The sequence below is a fragment of the Anguilla rostrata genome, chromosome 13 (assembly GCF_018555375.3).
Source record: "Anguilla rostrata isolate EN2019 chromosome 13, ASM1855537v3, whole genome shotgun sequence".
Classification (NCBI taxonomy): domain Eukaryota; kingdom Metazoa; phylum Chordata; class Actinopteri; order Anguilliformes; family Anguillidae; genus Anguilla; species Anguilla rostrata.
In genome coordinates, this window is record NC_057945.1 from 30,005,113 (window position 1) to 30,025,456 (window position 20,344).

At 45.5% G+C, this 20,344-nt stretch overlaps 1 protein-coding gene across 11 annotated transcripts in view; it reads left to right on the plus strand.

The window, feature by feature from the left end:
* The window catches only part of iqsec1b (IQ motif and Sec7 domain ArfGEF 1b), a 178,570-nt gene that overhangs the window by 134,436 nt on the left and 23,790 nt on the right, over positions 1-20,344 (plus strand). Inside the window, exon 1 of one of the 11 annotated variants that reach the window (XM_064305808.1) lies at positions 12,359-12,616. The exons of the other annotated variants lie outside the window; for them this stretch is intronic. Within the exon in view, the coding sequence (XP_064161878.1) occupies positions 12,546-12,616 (71 nt within the window). The 5' untranslated portion in view covers positions 12,359-12,545. Of the gene's footprint in view, positions 1-12,358; positions 12,617-20,344 lie in introns of those variants that run through there. 11 annotated transcript variants of the gene reach the window in all.

Below are 20,344 nucleotides of genomic sequence, written 5' to 3' on the forward strand. Positions count from 1 at the left end.
TGAAGAGGTCTTTTGCACTGTAGGAGATCTGGCACATGTAAGGGAAAAAGACACTCAGTCAGTTTGAGCTTTGCATAACTGTCTGAAGAGTGGAGTGGGGCTTAATAAAATACCCAGACAACAGTCCCTTTTTAAAAAAAATAAGGGCTCAGCTTAATGCTTATTGATTTATCTTGGTGTACAGCACTGCAGCTGGTATGTATAAAGTGTGTCTCATGCAGATATCGACAGGCCGCAGATGTATTGTAATAAGTGTAATTACAGGCCCGTCGCCAGAGACCGTGAAAGACGAACGAGTGCGCAAATGTACTGTAATGTTTGCAAACAGAGACCGCTCTCTAATTCACTGCCGTGAAGAGCCGGCATCCTGTGTTGCCAAATTTAATTTTGCGGTCAGAAGCGTTTATTTGAGGTTGTTGTGCTTAGCGATGAAGGATACTCGTGACTAAATGGCTTTTGGCAGAGAGCGCCTGGTTGAATGTCATACTTCGGCTTGAGTAAATTACAATCACATTATGCAATGTCTCATTTATTTGTGTTTGAAACAGACGGTTCCTGCGTGTTCTGAAATTGTCCTTGATATCCATGAACTGGAGTGATTCTGTGTAATTTACATGAATCGTGATTCTTTATATTGATTGTAAATTGGTTCACTGATGCTATCAGCAAAAAGAGATTATTTCAGAATGAAAACACCCTCCCCCCTCCCCAGTCCTGATAGAGTGGTTGTCTGTAGCTTGTCTGATGTGTGAATTTAAGGAACTGCACAATGCCAATGTCTTTTTTCAAAGCGGGCCAAGGTTCTTTTCTTTTTAAGTTGATTTATAAAATATTTTTATGTACTGTTTATGGCATGAAATAAACAGTTTTCTTCACCACTGCGCTGAAAGCTGAAATTGATTTACCTGCCTTGTAACGTTGGGTCCTGGAGATTGTGCTAGCATTGAATTTTGAGTCACATGGTTAATTAGGCCTATCACATGTGAATACCAAAAATTGAAAGCTGAAATCCATACATTTAATGGGAGATTCATGTCTCAGTTATGTCTTACTTATGTTCTTTCTAGACTGTGAATACATCTCTCTATGAAAGTTTCAGATTGAGCTAGGCTTATGTTAAATGTTGAGTTCCTCATATTAAACCACTCTTTCAGATCTATTTACTGAAAGAGTGGTTAAATATGTAGTAGAAGCAAGCATGAATGTATTGTGTCAGTCAGAATGATTATTAGTTCATTTTAACATTATGAACATCAATAATGAAGTCGAGCTATTGTATATGTTCATAGGTATTAAGAAAGAAATGAATTGAGAAACACTAGGCCTATTATGTCTTTGAGGTCTCCTTCTCAGCATTTTCATTTCAGCCTTTCAAAGGAATTTCCCCCCTAAATTCAACAACAGGGGTTTTCCATCTGCTTTGTGAAGTCATGGCCCTCACTATAAAACTTGCCATATGTGCACACAACTAAACTTGGGCATATAAACTGCTAGACATTTCTAAAACTATGAATTTATAATTTTATGCCTCTAGTACAAAATATTCAGAAATATGAATCTGTGCTGTCACTCAGCAATTAAGCTGCTTTTTTCAAAGATGGCGCCTTCAGGATAGCTGAATATCTAAGTCTAGATTGTGTTATTTTGCTGGAACTTTAAGTTATAACTACGTGCACCTTATCTTTTGGGATAAATGATAACCAACAGAAGAGACTACTGCTCATGTATATACCGAACGTTGTTTTGTGAAATAAGCCGTTTGCTTTAAGTTCAAAGTCAGAGGCAGGCTTTGAATATGCCTGTGTTTAATCCTAACTGTTCTTCAGCTAAGAGGGCAGAATGTTCCATCGGTCAAGTGGCTGATTTGTTATCTGATAATGAAGATTTGGAACCGCGGGTTTTATTTTCAGTCTTGCCCGTCCCTGGTGTTCGTTGTCTTCCTGGGGCCAGACTTGTTTTATTTATACGAACGCCCACCATGACTAAGCTTTAAAAAATGGAAGTCTTATTTGGTCTCGTCTAAATATATTTTCTGCCCGGCCTGTGACGGGTCCCAAAAATACCTTTTTCATCTGTGACCCGCCCTAGACAGAGTGGAATTTCATCGCGTTGCGGTCATGTCGCGAAAGCCCGCGTCTGAATCTGAATTGAAGCCATATCTGAATTGTTTGATATCACATCCTGAGTGGAAATGGAGGATTGCAGAAAACATTGCGAGTCCGTCTGAAATGGAGTTTGGGCTAACGCATTAAACATAAACTCCCTTCGTCCTCCCTTGGCCACAAAAGCGCAGTCTGACCCATTTAGACATAATGCCGGCGTGGGGGGCAGGTCCCCTGTTTGAGCCGTCTGCTCTTCCCCCCGAGCAGAGGTGGAAAATGTACAGCGCGACAGGCACCAGAAAGGCCGCCTTTATACCCGCTGCCAACGTAAACAGCGCCCTGGGCCGGCGCAGACGGCGGCTCGGGGAGGTGCCGCGCGCCGCTCAATGGCCCCAGTGTCTGTGCCCTGCTGCCGGCGAGCCCGCAGACCAGCGGCAGGAGGCCCGGGCGGAGGAGCAGCTCGCGCCCGCGCAGGCAGGAGTCCCGTATCGCTCCCTGACCGACCGGCGGCGACCGAGGGAAAGAGGCGCTCGGCCTGCAGGGGGGGGGGGGCAGGCTCCAGCGCGTGGACCAGGATTTGGGACAGTGTCAGGCGGGGAGTTTGAGGTGAGAGAGCCGAGAAGGCCCCGGACGGTAGGGTCTCCTCGTTCCACTGCCTGTCAGCTGCTGCTGCTCTCTGAGCTTCTGTCTGCTGTTTCCTGTGGCGTCCTGACAGACAGACCCCTCGGGTTTCTCAGCCGTCTGCCAGGCATTCGCTTGATTTGAACACCAGACCTTTTTTATCCTCTCTGTCTGCAAAACGGAGAAAAATTTACTGTCTTAATACCGAGTTCAGTTCTCAAAAACAGCTTTGGTTAAAAATGTCTTATTCATTTGTAATCGGAATACCTTTTTTAACAGTACCTTTTAAACATTAGGTTTGCAAAATCAGTAGGGAATCGTGCATGAAAAGAGCGATCGGTATTTTTAAATTAAGCGACTGCGGTTGCTTGGAAACGAAATTACAGGACCGCTACTGTCAGGATTCACCTTGAGGCGACCACGTAACAGTGTTTGGGCCTTTGGTTCACGGGGCGGCGTGCGGGGTGAATTGATGAGTGGCCGCCGGGGCTGCTGGGGCACCGGACGGCGGCCCCAGGAGCGTGCTGGTGAATCTGCTCAGCTGCGTTTCCAAGCCCTCCGGTGCAGGCTGCTGCTCTCGCTGCTCGCTCAAGGACAGTGGAATTGCTCTGTGCTTTGCCCTGAAAGACGCCTGCTGTCTGCCCCCCTTCGTACGGCTGCTGTGAGCCTGCTATGGTGAATATGTCTTAATATCTGGTGAGATGTCCGTGGGCAGGTAATCTGGTCTTATTGAACTGTTAGCAAAACTCTTATTCCCTGCCCTATCCAGTGAAGTGGCCTAATGCATGTGGATGGGTTTTTGTGAGGTGTGCCTGTATATATTTCTCTGGAAATATCAATAAGAAGCACATTTGATATACACATATATTCTCCGCCTAAAAGCCTTTATGTATGGCTTAGCAGTGGCTTTTGGGAAATGGGATATTTGATTTAATGTCCACTTTTTCACATTCCAGTGAATTATGTAACATATTTAATTTTCGTAATAAAGCTCCCTCTATCCCTCTGTCACATTTCAGTTCTGCGTCTCATAAGAGCAGAGAAAGGCAGCCAGTGTGTCTGGAAATTCAGTCATGATTTCCATTAAAAACATTCTTTAATATAAAAAATGGCAGGATATCATATCAGACCCTGTAATCCCTTAATGGAGGACGCTTGATTCCGTTATGATAAATGTTATGAGATGGGACTGTGCTGGGAAGGACTGGTGTGGTATTTACATCAGGCTCAGCACAGCCCCACCCCCCTGTGCATCTGGTTCGTCTTTCCTTCCTCTTCTCTTGAAATGAGTGATCTGTCTGGATCCCCTAATAATTGAGTGACACGTACTGTGCTGCTGCTGACTGGCTCCTAGTGTCCACTCTCTTTCCTAGTCTTGACCAGGGGTCATGGTTCCTCAGGGAGTTACCAATAGGAGGCGTCAGATGAACGCAGTGCCGCTGGTGACCAACAGATGGCGCCCTCCTCCCCTGTGACACACCAGCAGCCCCAGGGATAGCTGAGGGAGCCCAGTAAGCATGAGGCTCAACCTGCCCTCTGTTTATTTATACTCACTGTGGTCACATTGAGGCTGTGACCGACTGGAGCGAACTGAGCATGCTCAGCAGGAGAGACTTAGGGACAGCGAGCTACTGTCTGCTGCCTGTTCCAGTGCCACCCAAGTAAACAACGGGACACTGTCTCTTTAATTTGGAGCTGCATAATTAAACTATTCATCGAGTTCTCCGTCATCATGTGTGTGTGCTTGTGGTTTAAAATCAAAAGCACAAAGATTTTATTAAGGCAAGATGTTTCCTTATGAACAGAAGCCTTGTGCAAATTTTTTCTTGTAATTCTTCTTGTCAGAATCCAACAGATGAAATAGGTGGGGGGGGGGGGGGTGAAGGAAATAAAATAGTTTTGTTTTCCTACACAATAGGTCATCTGACTGCTCGGTTGTCTGTGGAGCAGATTACTGTTCCTGCTTTGAGCTCTGGAGAGGAGGAATGTCGAAAACGGACAGCTTGAGGCACGGTTTCCCGCTGTTGTTCGTCGTACAGATTGGAGTGGTGGGCACCGGCAGAGGATGTTCGACATCTCCAGAGGTTCTTTCTCTGAAAATTGGGCCGACTTCCTGTCTTCCCTTAATGAGCGACTTCGGACCGCAGTTTGCGCCTGCGGCAGTGATTTTCTGAAGCGATGGCATTAACCGTGGTTTAATGGTGTCTGCTGAATGAAGGCCAGTGGCTTCACGTTGTTATTATCTAGACTGACCATAAAACTGTCTGTACAAATATATAGAGCCTGTACTTTTAACAGATTACATTTTTTCCCCAAATGTTAGCGTTCAGCAAGCACAACATTATTACAGTGAAGGGCCAACTGAAAGTTCAAAATGGTTTATAATCGTATGTCTCTTACTAACACTCTCCACCTATCTTTATGTACTAAACATAATGGTTGGAACACAGAACAGATATAATGACCTAATATTATTTTAGTGGCCATGATATTCCCCTCACTGTAAAGGGAAATGAATGTGGTATTATGAATGCTTTCTCTTCCTGTGAAGGAAAAAGCACAGCTGATACAGAACTAAACTAAACAAAAACAGCACACGCAAAAGCTCTGTGTGTACAATCCTTGTACGTCATTTGGCATTTATTGCTATTTTATTGCCGGTAAGCCAGTGATTAGAAATTAAAACACAGATGTCTTAGTGCTAACTGATCCCCTGAGACAGAGCGTGAAGGCTGTTATGCTGCATTGGAGATTGTGCAGATTCCAGACCCCGAATCACTTCCTACACCCAGTTCTTTGAGCTGGTCTGACCACTCCTCCGGATCGTTGGGTAGTGTTCTAACTGCATGGGACCTCTGCTGCACCCCTCAGCTATGTTTAGCCTCATGGTCAATACCAGGCTTTGCTTTAATTGCATGGAGACTGTACTGAGGCATGCACTGGGCCTGGGGAAGTAGGGTATAAGAAGACCTACTGCTGGGAGATTAGCTTGGATAAACTGGAGTTACTGGACCCCTTTACAAGAGCTGCGGGCACACACCTTTGTAATATTCATTTCACAATGTTATTATACCATTGGACAGGAAACGGACTGCGGTCACTTGTTTTTGAAGCGGTGTGCTTCTCATGTCTTTCACAGAGTGTTACAGCACTCTCTGCTGGCATCAGGGTTAATCTCCCCCTCCGGGCCTGAGGCCTGTGGGATCCTGGGACGTGCAGTCCAGGGCACACGTGGGTGGGATTAGAGTCTTGGAACATGGCCAAGCCCCTCTGACTCCTGCCCTTTACTGATTCGTGGTGGCAGGGGTACAGGGCGCCAGAGAGGAAACCCTGCCAGCGATTTTAAGTCTGTGTTTGTTTGTTTTTCTCATTGGAATTGCTCAAACTGTTCTTGATGTTCTTTCCTTCTTTTTTGCACATGGCAAACAAGGAACAGGGAGTTTTAATACGTTAAAAACATTGAGCATTTTACTTGCCTGTGATTGAGTCGGTGTTGTAGTCATTCAACATCCAGACCAACATGAGTCACCATTACACAAGGCTGGGTCCAGGTCCAAGTCGCCAGTCTTCAAGTTCAAGTCAAACTTTGGAATGAAAAAAATTAAAAATCACATTTCACAGCTACCACAATCACTGCTGAACAATTCAAGTTTGAGATTGCAAAAGTAGAAACAAGGTCAATGAATACAAATTAGACATTTCGTAATTTTTTAATGATTGGACATTGTTCTCCCCTTGATTGGGGTTTGTGTGTGTAACACAGAAATGTAATTGGTTTTAGTTGCAAAAGAAACTTTCTTTATAACAATGCAGCATAGAAAGAGCAGCTTAATAAGGTCAGTTAAATAATACCTAGCCTATTCATTGTTTATTGGTTTAAAGAATTTGAGCAGAAAAAGGACAAATTATTTCAACAAAGGATAGCCATAGTTGTAACGCTTGAGTTAACTGGTCAATGTTGGAGCAACACAAGCAAATTAGTTAAGTAGCAGATTAGCACACAAGGTTGTTATGGGTTGCTACTGTAATGTTAACTGACTTGGCTAACTTGTTCAGCTCAGTCACATTAGTTCAAACAGATTGATTTAGCCAACCTCTCATGATGCATGTGGACCAGGTGCCTCAAAATGTCATGTCGTTCCACATTTCACTTTGGTTTTCCACTTGCAGATATATTTTGTTTACAGAATTCACAGTGACATTCTTTCAACATTTTGTGTCACTCGCACTGATGTCTAGTAGCCTACACAGTTGATCAGGGAATATACCATTGAAAATTATTCATTGTGGCGTAATAATCTGAACACGTTTTAATCATATCATTTATGCAGTTAACTATTTTAGACATGTTTAACTAAGTCTGTATGATAGGCCACTGCAAGTATAAGTCTTTAGTCACAAGGCCCATGGTTATGTCCTGGACTGGAGAAGGCCTACTACAAAACTGATGTGAGTATTAGTGTGCTTGTGTCTATGTCTCAGAATCGATCCAAAGGTGAGGAAGGTCTTCGTTCATCACTCCCTTAACTTAACTCTAAAAGGTTACCCTAAACGGTTAGGCTACATTTTTTGCGAGAATGGCCGATATTTACTGACAGAGGCTCGAGCGCTGTGCACTTAATGTGTGGCTAACGGTCTTAACATCCACTTGCAGTCCAATGTCAATTGATTCTACTTAAAAACTCAATTACACTATTCCTCTATGCTAATTTGGTGAGTAGCGAGTTGGGTCCAGGGGACGCATTAAGAGCAACACGTGGTGGCTGCAGAGCTCCTGTCTGCCGTTGCTAATGGCTGTAATGGGTCTTAATTATCGGTCATGGGCCTGGGATAAAGTCTGGAGGAGTTTTAAGTACCTGCTCTATTGTAGTGGTCGGCCTTGCACAAGTGACATATTGAAGAGCCCAGTTTAACTGCTAGCTGGCAGTTAATTTCTTTTAATAAGAGTAATCATTGTTATTGTTTATGCTATCATGATATTCTGGAAAATAAAAACCCCTTCCAACTTAATTTTCATATTACAATTTCCTCAGGCTACAGTATTGCAGTCACTGGCTTCCAATAGTGAGCCTGCCTGGTGTGGACAAAGCCAGAGATTCGCAAGCACCTATATGTAAACAGGGCGTCACTCTGTCTGAGAGATTAGTTTGTGTTTCCTCAAGAACCTACTGTAAACAACTACAGCTGTCATCCACAGCATATATTCCTCATTTGCATTCTCAGTGCACCTGTAATTATAAACTACCTTTGCATTAGCCAGTTATTTGGTTTGGTTTCCTCTCTGTAAGTTGCAGGGCACTGCATCCAGACAGTGTACAGCATGAGAGAGCTTTGTACAGTGTGCAATCATGTAGAGCCTCTCCTATTAATGTACTTAATGATATTTGAAAAACTGCCATCATTCCTAAGAACAACACATCTGTTATATTTCTGATGCTGGGATCTGACGAGACCATTTTGCACATTTGTGATTTTGATGAAGTTATTATTTGCAGAACTTATCTCCTCTCTGTTTTCTCTTGTAGTAGCCGGTTATTGCTATATAGATGAAACTGAGGAGCTTGTGTGAGTTTGGAACAAAAGCGTGTTTCATCGGCTATTGAAAGAAATTCCAAGGCATTATGACAGAGAAGTAGAGCACACTTTTAACAAGATCCTCATTTATTCACAAAGATGGCCCCTAACTCCCCGATATTACAGCTGAAATAGCAGAAATCACCGCGTAATTCCGAAAGATAAAGCCTATTGTGTGCTGTTATGACCTCACTATTCTAATCACTTCCAGACTTGGGGCTGTGGATTGCAGCATAAACCTTCAGCGAGTCTGTTCCCATCTGAAGTAGAACATGTGACCTGTTCCATGACATCATCACTAGATATGATTTACATGGAAAGGTAAATAAAAGTCAGATCTCCCATGACCACTGACACACTCACACACACACACACACACACACATTCACTCTCTCTTTCTCTCCCCCCTCCATCCCTCTCTCTCTCTGTCTCCCTCCCTGTCTTGCTCTCTGTGCCTCCCTCCTTCTCTCTCTCTCCCTCCCTTTGTCTCTCTCTGAATTCCTCCCTCTCATCTCGTTCTCTATCTCTCACTGAGGAGACTGAGAACAAGAGAAACTAGTCATGTACTTAATATCAGCAGAACCAGCACATTTGTTAGGCCCTTTTCCATTTGTTTTAAGCATAAATCGTTTGAAAGAGGTGTGTACGAGACGTGAGTCTAAATCTAAGTGCGTGCTTAGGAAACTTCAGTCTTGTTCCAGACAGCCTGGAAGCGCACTGTACCGCTGTGAAACTGCACCGGACCCGAGAGCGCTTTCATCAGACGGCGCACAGGGAATCCAGACGATAAGCGCCTTGGCTCTGCCTCTTTTCCGCGCGGTAGGAAATCAAAGTCGAAGCACATGTCTGGAAGGTCGGGGAGACGTGGTGTGGGATTGCTGAGGAGCCCTGCGATTGGCTGAATTCCCGGCTGTGACCTCACTCTCTCGGAGTGGCCCTGGAATCTCGTGGCGGGGGCCGTCCGTGCATGAATGGCAGCTGTGACTGATAGTGGGATTAAAGGCAGGTAGACAGACTCGAGGCTCAGTAAAGAGACATATGTACTCTCAGAGAAAATGGATCCTATCGCTTTCCCACCAGACATTAGTTAAGCTGTACAGGCCTTTTAAAAGTACTGTCCTTCTTCTTCTTCTTTTGGGTTCAAGTGACTGTTTCATTTTGAAGTAAAGCAGATATCCTTCATTCAGATTGCTTGTGAGAATGCATGTACCCCAAAAAAAAGAGCTCTCGAAATGGTAAATTAAGTTGTCTCTTGCGAACGCTATGGCCCCAGTAACGTTTTGTGTCCTTTACATTTGGCTGGCTGTGAGAAAGCGGGATTCTCTGGGGACGGGAGGGAGTCTGTGACATTGAGGAAGTGCAGAACACGGGAAGCGCTTTGCTCAGCATGCCCGTGTCACTGCCCCGCTTTCAGGACGCATCTGCCGGGCTGCTGTGTGCCGGTGGCTGGCTTTTCTCTGAAACCAAGCAAATCAAGCCTTAAACTGCTTACTGCTTTTACCATTAGCCACGTTACATTATTCTAAGCCACCAGTAATGCACTCTGTCAGGCAGCTTACGAAGGCAATAAGTCACATTGTGGCACCAATGTTATTAATAAGCTTTACACTACCGCTTACTGCTGAATTTGATGTACTGCAAGATCATATCCATCTTTTCTTAGCTCCAAATAAGAGAGTAACACCAGGCGTAGGTGCACAATGGTACATATCTTAGGATTTTTTTAAATTATAAGATGCTGATCTTTTTTTGTTATGAGACACTCTTCTGGTTTATTCACGGTGTCATGTAGCAGCTAAAAAGAATATAACCTGTTTTCCTCTGTCAAATCTGGTTGTGCTTAGTGCTTACCAGTAAGCTATGCTGACAAATTGTGACTTACTGCGAATCACCTTGACTCTGAGGCCCTGTCAGGTGGCCTTTGGATGGTGTGTTCAGTGTGGCTGTATATCTGTCTTGGAGTATATTACCGAAGGGATTATACAGGGGTTCTGGCTCTTTAAGACATATGATTGCATTTACATGGATCTCCTGCAGCAGGAGAGAGGAGACAGAAAGATGTATGTCCCTCTATCGTCTGACAGCGAGGGAAAGGTTCCGTACATTTCCTGAGTGCATCTGAATAGAAATCAGCTCACCTTAAACCATGTCTGACAGCACCGTACTCCTTCAATGGATATTGCATTTAGGCCTCTTAAATCTCATCGTAATGCATCCATAAAAGCAACTTTTAAGTCCACCAGCAATCTTCTGATGTTGCATAACTAACCAGAACGGTACGCTAAAGCACTTTCATTTGTTCCTCACACTTAAGAGGTTTTGTCATTGGATTGAAGCTGTGGCATGTTGGGAAAAAATACAGCCATCTCTCATGAGCTGGAGAATGGAGGACCGTTTCACTCACCGCCACCCACACCCCACCCCCCCCCCCAGGAAATGCTGGTTGTTTCGGTCTGATCTAAATATGACCCCATAGCTGCACGAGGCCTGCAGTGTGGCAGGTGATGGCTAAGTATATAAGTCAATGGCATGAGCCTCCATGCAGCTGCTCTACTCTGGTCTGCTTCGCTCCGAGGAGGCCTAAAATAACCCTGTTTGGCCTGGAGCGAGCGAGCGAGCGGACATCTGCTCACGCTAGACCCACCGCGGCCGCGGCCCCGCCGGCGGACAGATGTGGAAGCTCACGCCGCGCTGAGGGGCCCCTCGCCGCTGGCCGCGTCCCAGGCCCCCGCTCCACGCTCTTTAAAACGCCAGATGAAAAGGGGGACGGAGGAAATGATGGCGCCCCCCCCCCCCCGAAAAGGTCCAGGCCTCTAATTAGAGGGCATCATCACCTCCATCTTCAGACGCTCGCCGGTGATTGGTCGCCTCGTAAACTGTTAGCCATCTGGGAATTATTTTGCCTTTCTTCCCCCCCCTCTGGAGCCCCTCATTATCGCAGAAAAAGACCCTGTCGGAGGGGTGGTTTGGCCCACCCCCCCCCCCCCCACTATGCTTGGGGGTAATTAAGAACTCAGTTAAGTACTGCCCACCCCCCTTCCCCGAGAGCCAGACTGCACTGTGATAGGATCTCTGTCGCAATTGACCAACGCCCATTGTTTGGGGAATGATGAAATTACAGAGAAATGTGTAACAGCCCTCAGCCACCCTCATTATGTAAGGAAATAGGAGAGGAGAGGAAAAGCATCACAAATTTCAGGAAAATGATCGTACAAGATGCGCATCAAGTTCCCAGTAGAACTAAATGTGCCTTGAATGGCTGGTCATGGTGAACAAAAGTAAATTTTTACTGTAACCACAAGATTCTGTAGCTCAGTAATCAGGGATAGTAACTGAACTGAAAAGCAGCACTGTCCCTTTAAGAGGACCAGTACACATGATCTTCCAGTAAAGAGAGTCCAGCATTTGGTCCTGTCACAGAAGCAGGGCCGGCTGTCTGCTCCAGACCCGGGGTCGCTTTCCTCAGGGGGGCTCTGCGAGCTGCCTGCGGGGGGGACGGGGAGCAGCTGAGCTGGGGCAGAGACTGACTTCCTCTCCCTGTGCCTCACAGCCTCACAGCCTCAGCCCTGAAGGAGGCTATTATTAGAGGGGCTCCCTCCCCAGCGCTCGCTACGGTTTTCCCGGCCACATTCCTGCGTGTCCCGGTGGTGATCCACTCTCTGAGCTGGCTCTCTCTCTCTTTCTCTCTCTCTCTCTCTGTCTGTCTGGCTGGCTGACTGTCTGCCTCTCTTCCTCTCTCTCTTATCTCTCTCTCTCTCTCTTGCCCTATCTCTCTTTCTCTCCCTCAGTCTGTCTGTTTGTCTGTCTCTCTGCCTCTCTGCCCCTTTGGAAGCAGTTTTCGGTTCACCAGCGTGTGTGGTAGATCAGACTGGCCAGAGCCCTGCTGGCCCCGGTCATTTGTATTCTCTTCATCGCGCGCGCTTTGTGTGGCGCTGGAGGAATTCCCCCCCTCCCCTCCTTTTCTTTCTCCACGGCTCCGGTTAGCACACTCCCCCTCCCCTCACACCCGCCCTCACTTCCCCAGCCCCTGCGTGCCCCCGCCCCCTCCCTCGCTGGCTGCTGCCGGGAGATCTGGGAGGAGAAGGGTGTTAGAGAGAGGAGTCTGTGGCCGTGTGCGCCTGGGCTTGGCTGGACTGGAGCACTGCCCTGCTCCTGCCACTCACCCCATCGCTGTGGGAACCACGCCAGCGCAGATCTGCGGCCGAAGGGCCAGGCAATGGTAGCATTTTTGGGTGATTGGGGATCAACATGTGGTGTTTGCACTGCACGTCGGAGAAGACTCAGTCCCTGCTGGAGCTTGAGCTGGAACTGGACAGCTGGTAAGGCAGCACGGAACTGAGTGTGTGCGTGCGTGTGTGTGTGCGGTTGCATTTGCGTGTGTGTGTGCAGTTGTGTGTGTGCACATGCGTGTGTGTGTTTGAGAATCCATCTGTGTGTATGTGGGCTTGTATGTGCATTTATATGTGTATTTGTGCCTGTGCGCATATGTGTGTGTTTGTATCTGTATGCTTGTATGTGTGTTTGTGTGCGTTTGTGTGCTGTTTGTGTGCTTTAATGAAGCGCAGGGAGGTGAGAGATGGCAGTCAGGTGAGACTGATGTGATGGAGACAGTGTGTGCTAAAGCAGGGGATTGGCCCATCTGAGTCTGTACAGAGGTGTATATTCTCTAACCGCTATGCTGGAACACCTCACATGCTGACTCTCACACTACCGCTGCCTGTCTTACACCTTCAGCATGATGAGCAGATATTTATAATATCTATTAATAACAGATATTTTCTGGCATATGAATAATTATATGTCCTGGCACCCTCCATTAGTTGGGTGTTTCCATGTAATGCACTAAAATGTGCAGATACAGTTTAACTTGATTGAGGTACTATCTGATTGATTGTTATATTCAAATTTACTGAATTTCTATAACCATATGCAGTATGCTTATTTTATCAGATATGTATATACGGTGTTTATTAAATTTTATCTTACTTGAAAACTTATTTTGTGAATTATCATCATAAAAGCATATCATCGAAATACTATTTTGAAAGTTGCCTGCTTCTGATTTTGGAGTAATGCTCACCTGGAAAAACCTCCCAAAGTCCCAAGTCTTCAAAAATCAATGCACAGAATGCTAATTCAGTTTGTGCAAAATGCACAATGGTCTTGTTGATATTAAATCCATGCTGTGATATATCACACCCATTACTGTGTGTGATGTGGCCAGAGGACTAGCACTTCTTTGTAATCAAGCAAGAAGCTTGACTTCATTCTAAGTCCTCTGCGGTGGCTGTGATTGCTGTTTGAAATTTGAAAAGGGAGTCTTCTCAGGCCTGCCTCACCGATTTGACCAGGGCAGTGGGGAATAGTGGGGGGGGGGGGGGGGGGAATGTTATTATTTACAAAGAAAATTGCTATTTAATGTTATTTGATTGATGCACCTAAATCAATGGGGTACTTATGTTACAAGGACAGCGTGTGCGGTGGCTTTAATAAATAGAGTGCTTTGTTAAAACTATGAATGCTTTATTTATGATGTCTACGCATTTCCTGCTGTATCAATAGGGCTGTAGTTTTTCACGGTGCGTGCTGTGCCTGTCAATACAGTACAGGCTTTCTTTACTGCTCACACCATATTAGCCGTTAACTCTTGATTAATCAACTTGAGATGGGCATTCGGTGATTAAAAAAACAATACTAACAAATGGCAGTACAAAAAATAATGAATACAATCAGCACAAGAGATCATTTAGATTTCTTTCATTATGAAGTGCTTGATTACTGAGGGAATTTTTATGTGGATTAACTGCTGTTCAGCTGCTCTGACTACCACAGTTTTACCCTGCTGACCAAGTAGCAAACTTGTGTTCTTCGACTACCTGAGCCTGCAGTCAGTCGGAACGTTCACCTGGTGATATAATTTAAGCTGAACATTGCTATATTCCCATCTAGGATATTCTGTCTGATCTCCTCAAGCTACGTGCTTGCATTCATCCCACTGTCTGCCTCATGTGCAACATAGCACTTAACCTTGAGCCCAGCAGAGTATGTATTAATATGGTGTTATTTATGTTACTAGACGGCAGTAAAGATGTTAAGGTGCCATGATCATATTTTACCACTTCCCCGTCCTGACGAGGCCATGGCGTCTTCTGATCAAGCCGGTGCTGCCCCTCCCATTGCATCCCCTAACCCATCCCCGCCCTGTCTCATGCACACTAAATTAGAGGGATTCCACACCAGGGCCTAGCCTAAGTCAAGATTGATTGTGTAAAAAAAAAAATAAAAGGCCTTGATAAACAGCACTTAAAAAGTCATGGCGGGGCTAGCAGTCCTGGTTACGTAATACTTGGCTGTACTTTTGCTAATAAGGTTATCCTGGTCTGGCCCATTCACCATTCAAGGTATTCTAATCTGTACGTGGCCTTGTGTGTGTGAAATTAGGGTAGTCTAGGTCGAGATGTGTCAAACGTCAATAAAGAAAGGACCATTTAGAGGAATTTTATTTGATGCGTGTCACTTTGACGGTAATGTCACGCGAGAGACGAGAACGCGCTCGTGTTATTTTGGTAAGGAGCATGAATACAGCGGCCCATTGTAGTCTCGTGCGTGTGTGCTGTTAGTGGCCTCCACAGAGAGAAGAGAAACATCTGTGTGCTGGCGTTTTGTGCTGAAGACCAGGGCGCATGTGTTATCCTGCTGGTGGAGGTAGATGACAGGACCGTGCGGCGGGAGGGTGGGGGGGGCGGCCTCTCGCCTCTCTCGGTTCCCCCCTGCTTGGGCCTGCAACCAATTTGCAGGTTTGGTCGGCACATTTCCTGTGTGTGTTCCACCGCTGGCATGAGGGACTCGGCCTTCTTCCTGTCTGTCGGTGAAGCGCGCCCGCCTCCCCTCCCGGTGACGTTTTTTCAACCGCCCAGGGGAAGGACAGTCAGAAAAAAACCTCCCTGTCCTCCCCACCGCCCCCCCAACCAATCACCCACTGCATCAGGCAGTCCAAACAGACATGGGGCCCAGGAGAGTCTGCGTGCCCTCCTGAATGTGGGGTCATTAACAGTGAGAAAACAGCTCCGACTGCCGGTCTCCTTTGAGACAAATTTGCTGTTTTTACTGCCCGGTCTGCAGGCAAACCCCGCTTGTATAATTATCACCGAGGACTCGGTGGTTTGAGGCCTACACTGAGTCGGAACATTTGGCTAAAGGAGCTCATTTCCGGAAGAGAGCATAACGTCAAGGCAGGGTAATTTGTGTTCAGATCTTGATAAAAAAATTGCTTTTCTCGAAAGGACTGAGCAGTCACATCTACTCAACCTTGCCTTTTAATGAATACACTGGTGTTACATGGAGTTCATTTCCTGGACATTATCTGAGTTTTATTATATATCTGTTTTTGAAGTATTAAGAAACATTTGCGATCTTTCCTAAACTTGTCCATCTGGAATTCTGAGCAACAGTCACATTTTCCTAGACCATCAAAATATATATTCTTTAAATGTGGAAAAACGCAAAGTTGTGTATGCATCTTTTAAAAAGCCTGTAAATGGGATGTTTTTGTTGCGTGTTTGACCAACTTTCCAGAGAACCTCCAGGGACGTTGTGTCTAGTAATGGATAGGAGCAAGCCAGAATGCTTAAGAGAATGCGAGTACTTAAGTGTATCATGACGGAAAAATCAGTGATGAAAGAATACATTCTTTGATGTGTTACTCTTGGGTTTCAGCCAGAGTGTTTCCAGTAAAAATGTGCTAAAATGGAATTTTTTATGAGTGTGACAATAGCCTATAGCTTATATATTTGTTGTAGCTAATGCTGTGTGTGGTGCTTTTAGCATTGTCACAATACCTATCCTTAGGCTATATGAACAGTGCAGATGATTTGAAACAGTATGCTGATGCCAAAACATGCCTGCACTCCTGTGCCTGCTCAGCCAGACACTCTTGAACAAATTCCCATTTGCTTCTGACTGCCTGTGAATGCACAAGAAGCTAACTGATTTTACACTTAGATGCTTCCCGCTCAATTCAAAACAAACATTCGGTGTCATAAACGCATTAGCTGTTATAATGCTAAATATAATAACAGGGAAACAAATGGTATCACGGGCATCTTCTCTGCCATGCCCAGACTGTGCCAAATTAATCAGGCTAGCAGAAAATGTGGGCTAACTGCTAACAGGAAGGTCATTGGGCGCTGTTGCGAGACCGGCTGTATTGAGGTCTGCGGTGAGGGGACCGTGCTGTAGGGAGGCAGGAGCACCGCGTCCTCTGCCGGCGCTGAGCCTGGGGGCCTCGCCCTTCCTCCTCTCCCGTTCACCCTTCAGTGGAGCTGGCGGCAGCTGCTCTCCTTTCCCACACATCAAGAGCAAGTGAAGGAGAAACCCAATCTAGCCAAGCTCTGCTGCCCTCTGAACCCCTCCACCTGTCCCTTTACCCTGTCATTTCAATGAAGACCCCCCCACACACACACACACACATAAATACAGGAGGTACACACACTTCTGTCCCACTCTCCAGAGCCCTGGGCCTTTACTGCTGGAGGTGAGCGTACTCGGCAGTCCTCCTGTCTACCGGTTTAGGGCACTGAATCCCTTCGTTTTGAATTTTCTGAAACACTTGTAAATGTGTTTTGGTGGGATTTTTACAGATGATTTGTTTCCATGTGATGAGAGAAATGTGACGGTTGAGACATCCCAGCCAGCCCTGAGTCATAAAAATGATCTAAGAATGAATTTTGAACCGTATCCTTTGTTCAGCTGGAATTGGTTTATTGGAACCATAGATTTAAAAGTGTGCTTTGAGCAGTAACAAGTTACAAAGTGCTACTGCCTTTTATTTTGACCAAAAAAAGAGAAGAAAAACTTGACAGGAATAATTTTTCTTCATCGCTGTGTTTTGTGGTTTTTGTTAGCGAAGGATGTTGCGAATTGCCGGCTTTCTCAATCCCCAGTGTCAGTGTTTTTTGCAACGGTGTGCAGGCAACAATGCTATGTCCTAAAAGAGTTGCATGTAAACACATTCAGACCTTCCTCCGTTGAAACTATTAATCATGTTCCAATTAGATTTCTCTTGCGAACACTAGCATATTAGGGCATGTTCCACAGAACGATTAAGCAAGTCTTTCTTCATCCGTCTAATTAAACGGCCTCCGATTTGCATTCCGAGCCCCATAAAATAGCGTGAGTCAGTAACTGAAATTGAAATTGAAATCTCGGTCACGGATCTGAATCTGCCTGAGGGGGAGGGGCTTAAACGTGGGCAGACATGGGCAGAAAAAGAGGGACGAGGGGTTAAGGCGGATTGAGACGTCTGTCCTTGATCACTGTCCTTCCTCCTCTGCGATTGGCTGGGAAAGGCATCTGAAGAGAGAGTCTGCTGTGTTGAGGGTGCAACCAGCCCAGGCGAGTTGGAAGCACAGAACACACATACACACACACGCACACATGCACACGTGCACAGTTTCTCTAAGCACATCTTCACTTATCAAACAGCACCGAGCCATGGCTTCATTTGCATAACAGAAGCTAATGAATCTGCTTGGTGAAAGTGAGCGGGTGGTAATCTGAGAGAAACTGAGAGGGCTGGGGCATTGATGTGCCTTTGAAGGAGAACCACTCAGACTAACCCCCATTTTGTCTCTGTACCACTGACCTTCACTGTCAACCTTATCCATACAGATAGTACTGAGTGTATGCACACACACACGCATACAAACATAAACAGCACGCACACACATACACACATGCGCACGCGCACACACACAAACACACAGTATGAAATCATTTGGGATTAAGGCAAAGTGTTAGGCTAACCCTTACAAATTGCATGTTGGAATCTAACGCCAGGTGTTGCATTACCTTGCATTTTAAAATAATTATTTTACACTTAACTATTGACCCAGAGCGTCAGTATATTCCTGTGTGCTGGTAAATGAAGCAGCTATCAAGAGCTGCTGCTGAGCCATCTCAGGGAAGTGGGCATGTCTCTGTCTGAATCCATCGATTGAATCGAGCACCCAACCCACCCTGGCCCTGTGGAGCCCCTACTGCAGCCATGTGTGAGGCCTTTTTGTTTAACCCTGATATGTTTTGACAAAGCAAAAGGTGCATTTCAAGGCTGGGCGGTGTTCTTCGCTCAGATAATTCTCTAGGTTTTCAAACACTCATCCGTCTTCCGGGGGAGATATTGGATGCACCTGGCGCACAGGCGGACGGGAATATAATAACTGTGTTCAGGAGGCTGCGAAGAAGCCGAAATAGTGAAATCCTCTTTGCCTCCAATTCCCATGAAAACTAAAGGAAGACAAAGCAATCGCACAGCCATCGCCACCGAGCCGCGTAATCTCTGTGGCCCAAGAGGCAACGTGAGGGAAATTAGTTGCAATCGGTGTCACCTGAAACGGGCTTCTGTGTAGCATTCAAATAGTTCTCTTGATGCACACTGGCATTTCACAGGAAATTCTCGTCTGCTGAGCAATGCACAACACATCCGAGAGGTGCACTTGGTCTGTGTTAAACTAAGAAATTTGAATGCGTCTTCTACACATAGGCTGAATCTGGCATGTGACTTATTAGACTGTTACCACAAAATCTGTCCTATTCATTCTCTTGATCAGAATACCACATATTATGTAGATGATGTATTCATATTTAATACATTTCGTATGGCATCTTTCACCAGTGACCACTGGCCCCCTGTCCACTTTGTGTCTATACATATACAGATGCATTCATTATGTATTGCATATTTTTTAGCAGGTTTCTGAATTTGTTGAAATTGTTCATTTGCCATCCTGGAAATGAAAATGTAACAGGATTAATGGTGTGGTTCTCACTTGAGTTTGGTTCAATGCTGTTAGTCTTGACAGATGGTTGGGGAGATGCATCTAAAGGGCGTTTATGTAGAGAGTGTGAATTTGACAGTTCTTGCCAGTGTCTGGTGGGGCTGCAAAAATATGTTCTATTTTGCTCACACTGAGACCTGTATCATGTGCTGTGCCTTAGCATGATGGCATGCAGCATCTTGAAGGTTTCTCCTCTCACAAACTGTGTATGAAACACAAAACAGCACCACTAAGAATAACAAATCTCTTGGGTTTGACTTTCTGTTCATTTTATCACCTAATATTTTATTAATTTTCTGAATTAATGTGCTAAGGCCTCAAATGAGTTATTATGACAATGTTACCATGGAGCACTGAGGTGAGTTGTGTTGTTCTTGTGATACGGTGCACAATGAATATAAGATCTATGAATGGATAAGCCTTTGTAGTATAACTAGTATTACTAAGAGTGAATGAGAAAATGGATCATGGAGAGATCTGAAGAGGGTCCCCGGTGTCTCTGTTATTATTCAATTTGCTGGCATGTGACAAGTGACAGGGCTTAATATAGGCTATACGGGTATTTTTCCACTCGTTATCGGGAAACGAGCGCAGCACAACGTCGCCCGCGCAACGCCGTCAAAGAAAACAACGCGCAAAGTGGGAAAGGCGCGCTCCCTTTCGTGTGTCATTAGCCGCCGCTTGATCCTGTTTTCCTGGGGTGAATAAAGCCCCAGACAGACAGTCAGCTCCTAAGCTCCCGCATTTGCATGCAGCCCTCTGGGAATCCGCTGGCTTTATTTTTGGCAGGCTGTCGGTTCGCTAGCAACACTGTGTAAGATCTAAAATTGGCTGTCGGCTTTTGTTCGGAGGGGAGGAGAGAGGCGGGAACGCAGCATCGGCGCTCTGGTATGAAAGGGAGAATAAATGTTTGGGCATAGGAGCCATAATTCTGCGCCTTTGCAGGCGGGGTGACCAGTGGCACCGAAAGCACGATCGGACGTACTGTATAACCGTGACCTTAAAGGTTGTGGATATATACGATCATCTACCAGGGAGTCATTATCTTTAAACTCTCTCGGGCCAGTGCGGCTGTGGGGAGATCCTTCAGTGTCAGGCATGACCTTTCTGTCTTTGTCAATCAAGGAATTTTAAGTGTCTTGTTACCAGTGTTGTATACCTGCGTTGTAGTAATGTTATCCCTTTCTATTAACAATACAGTCCTAAGAGCAC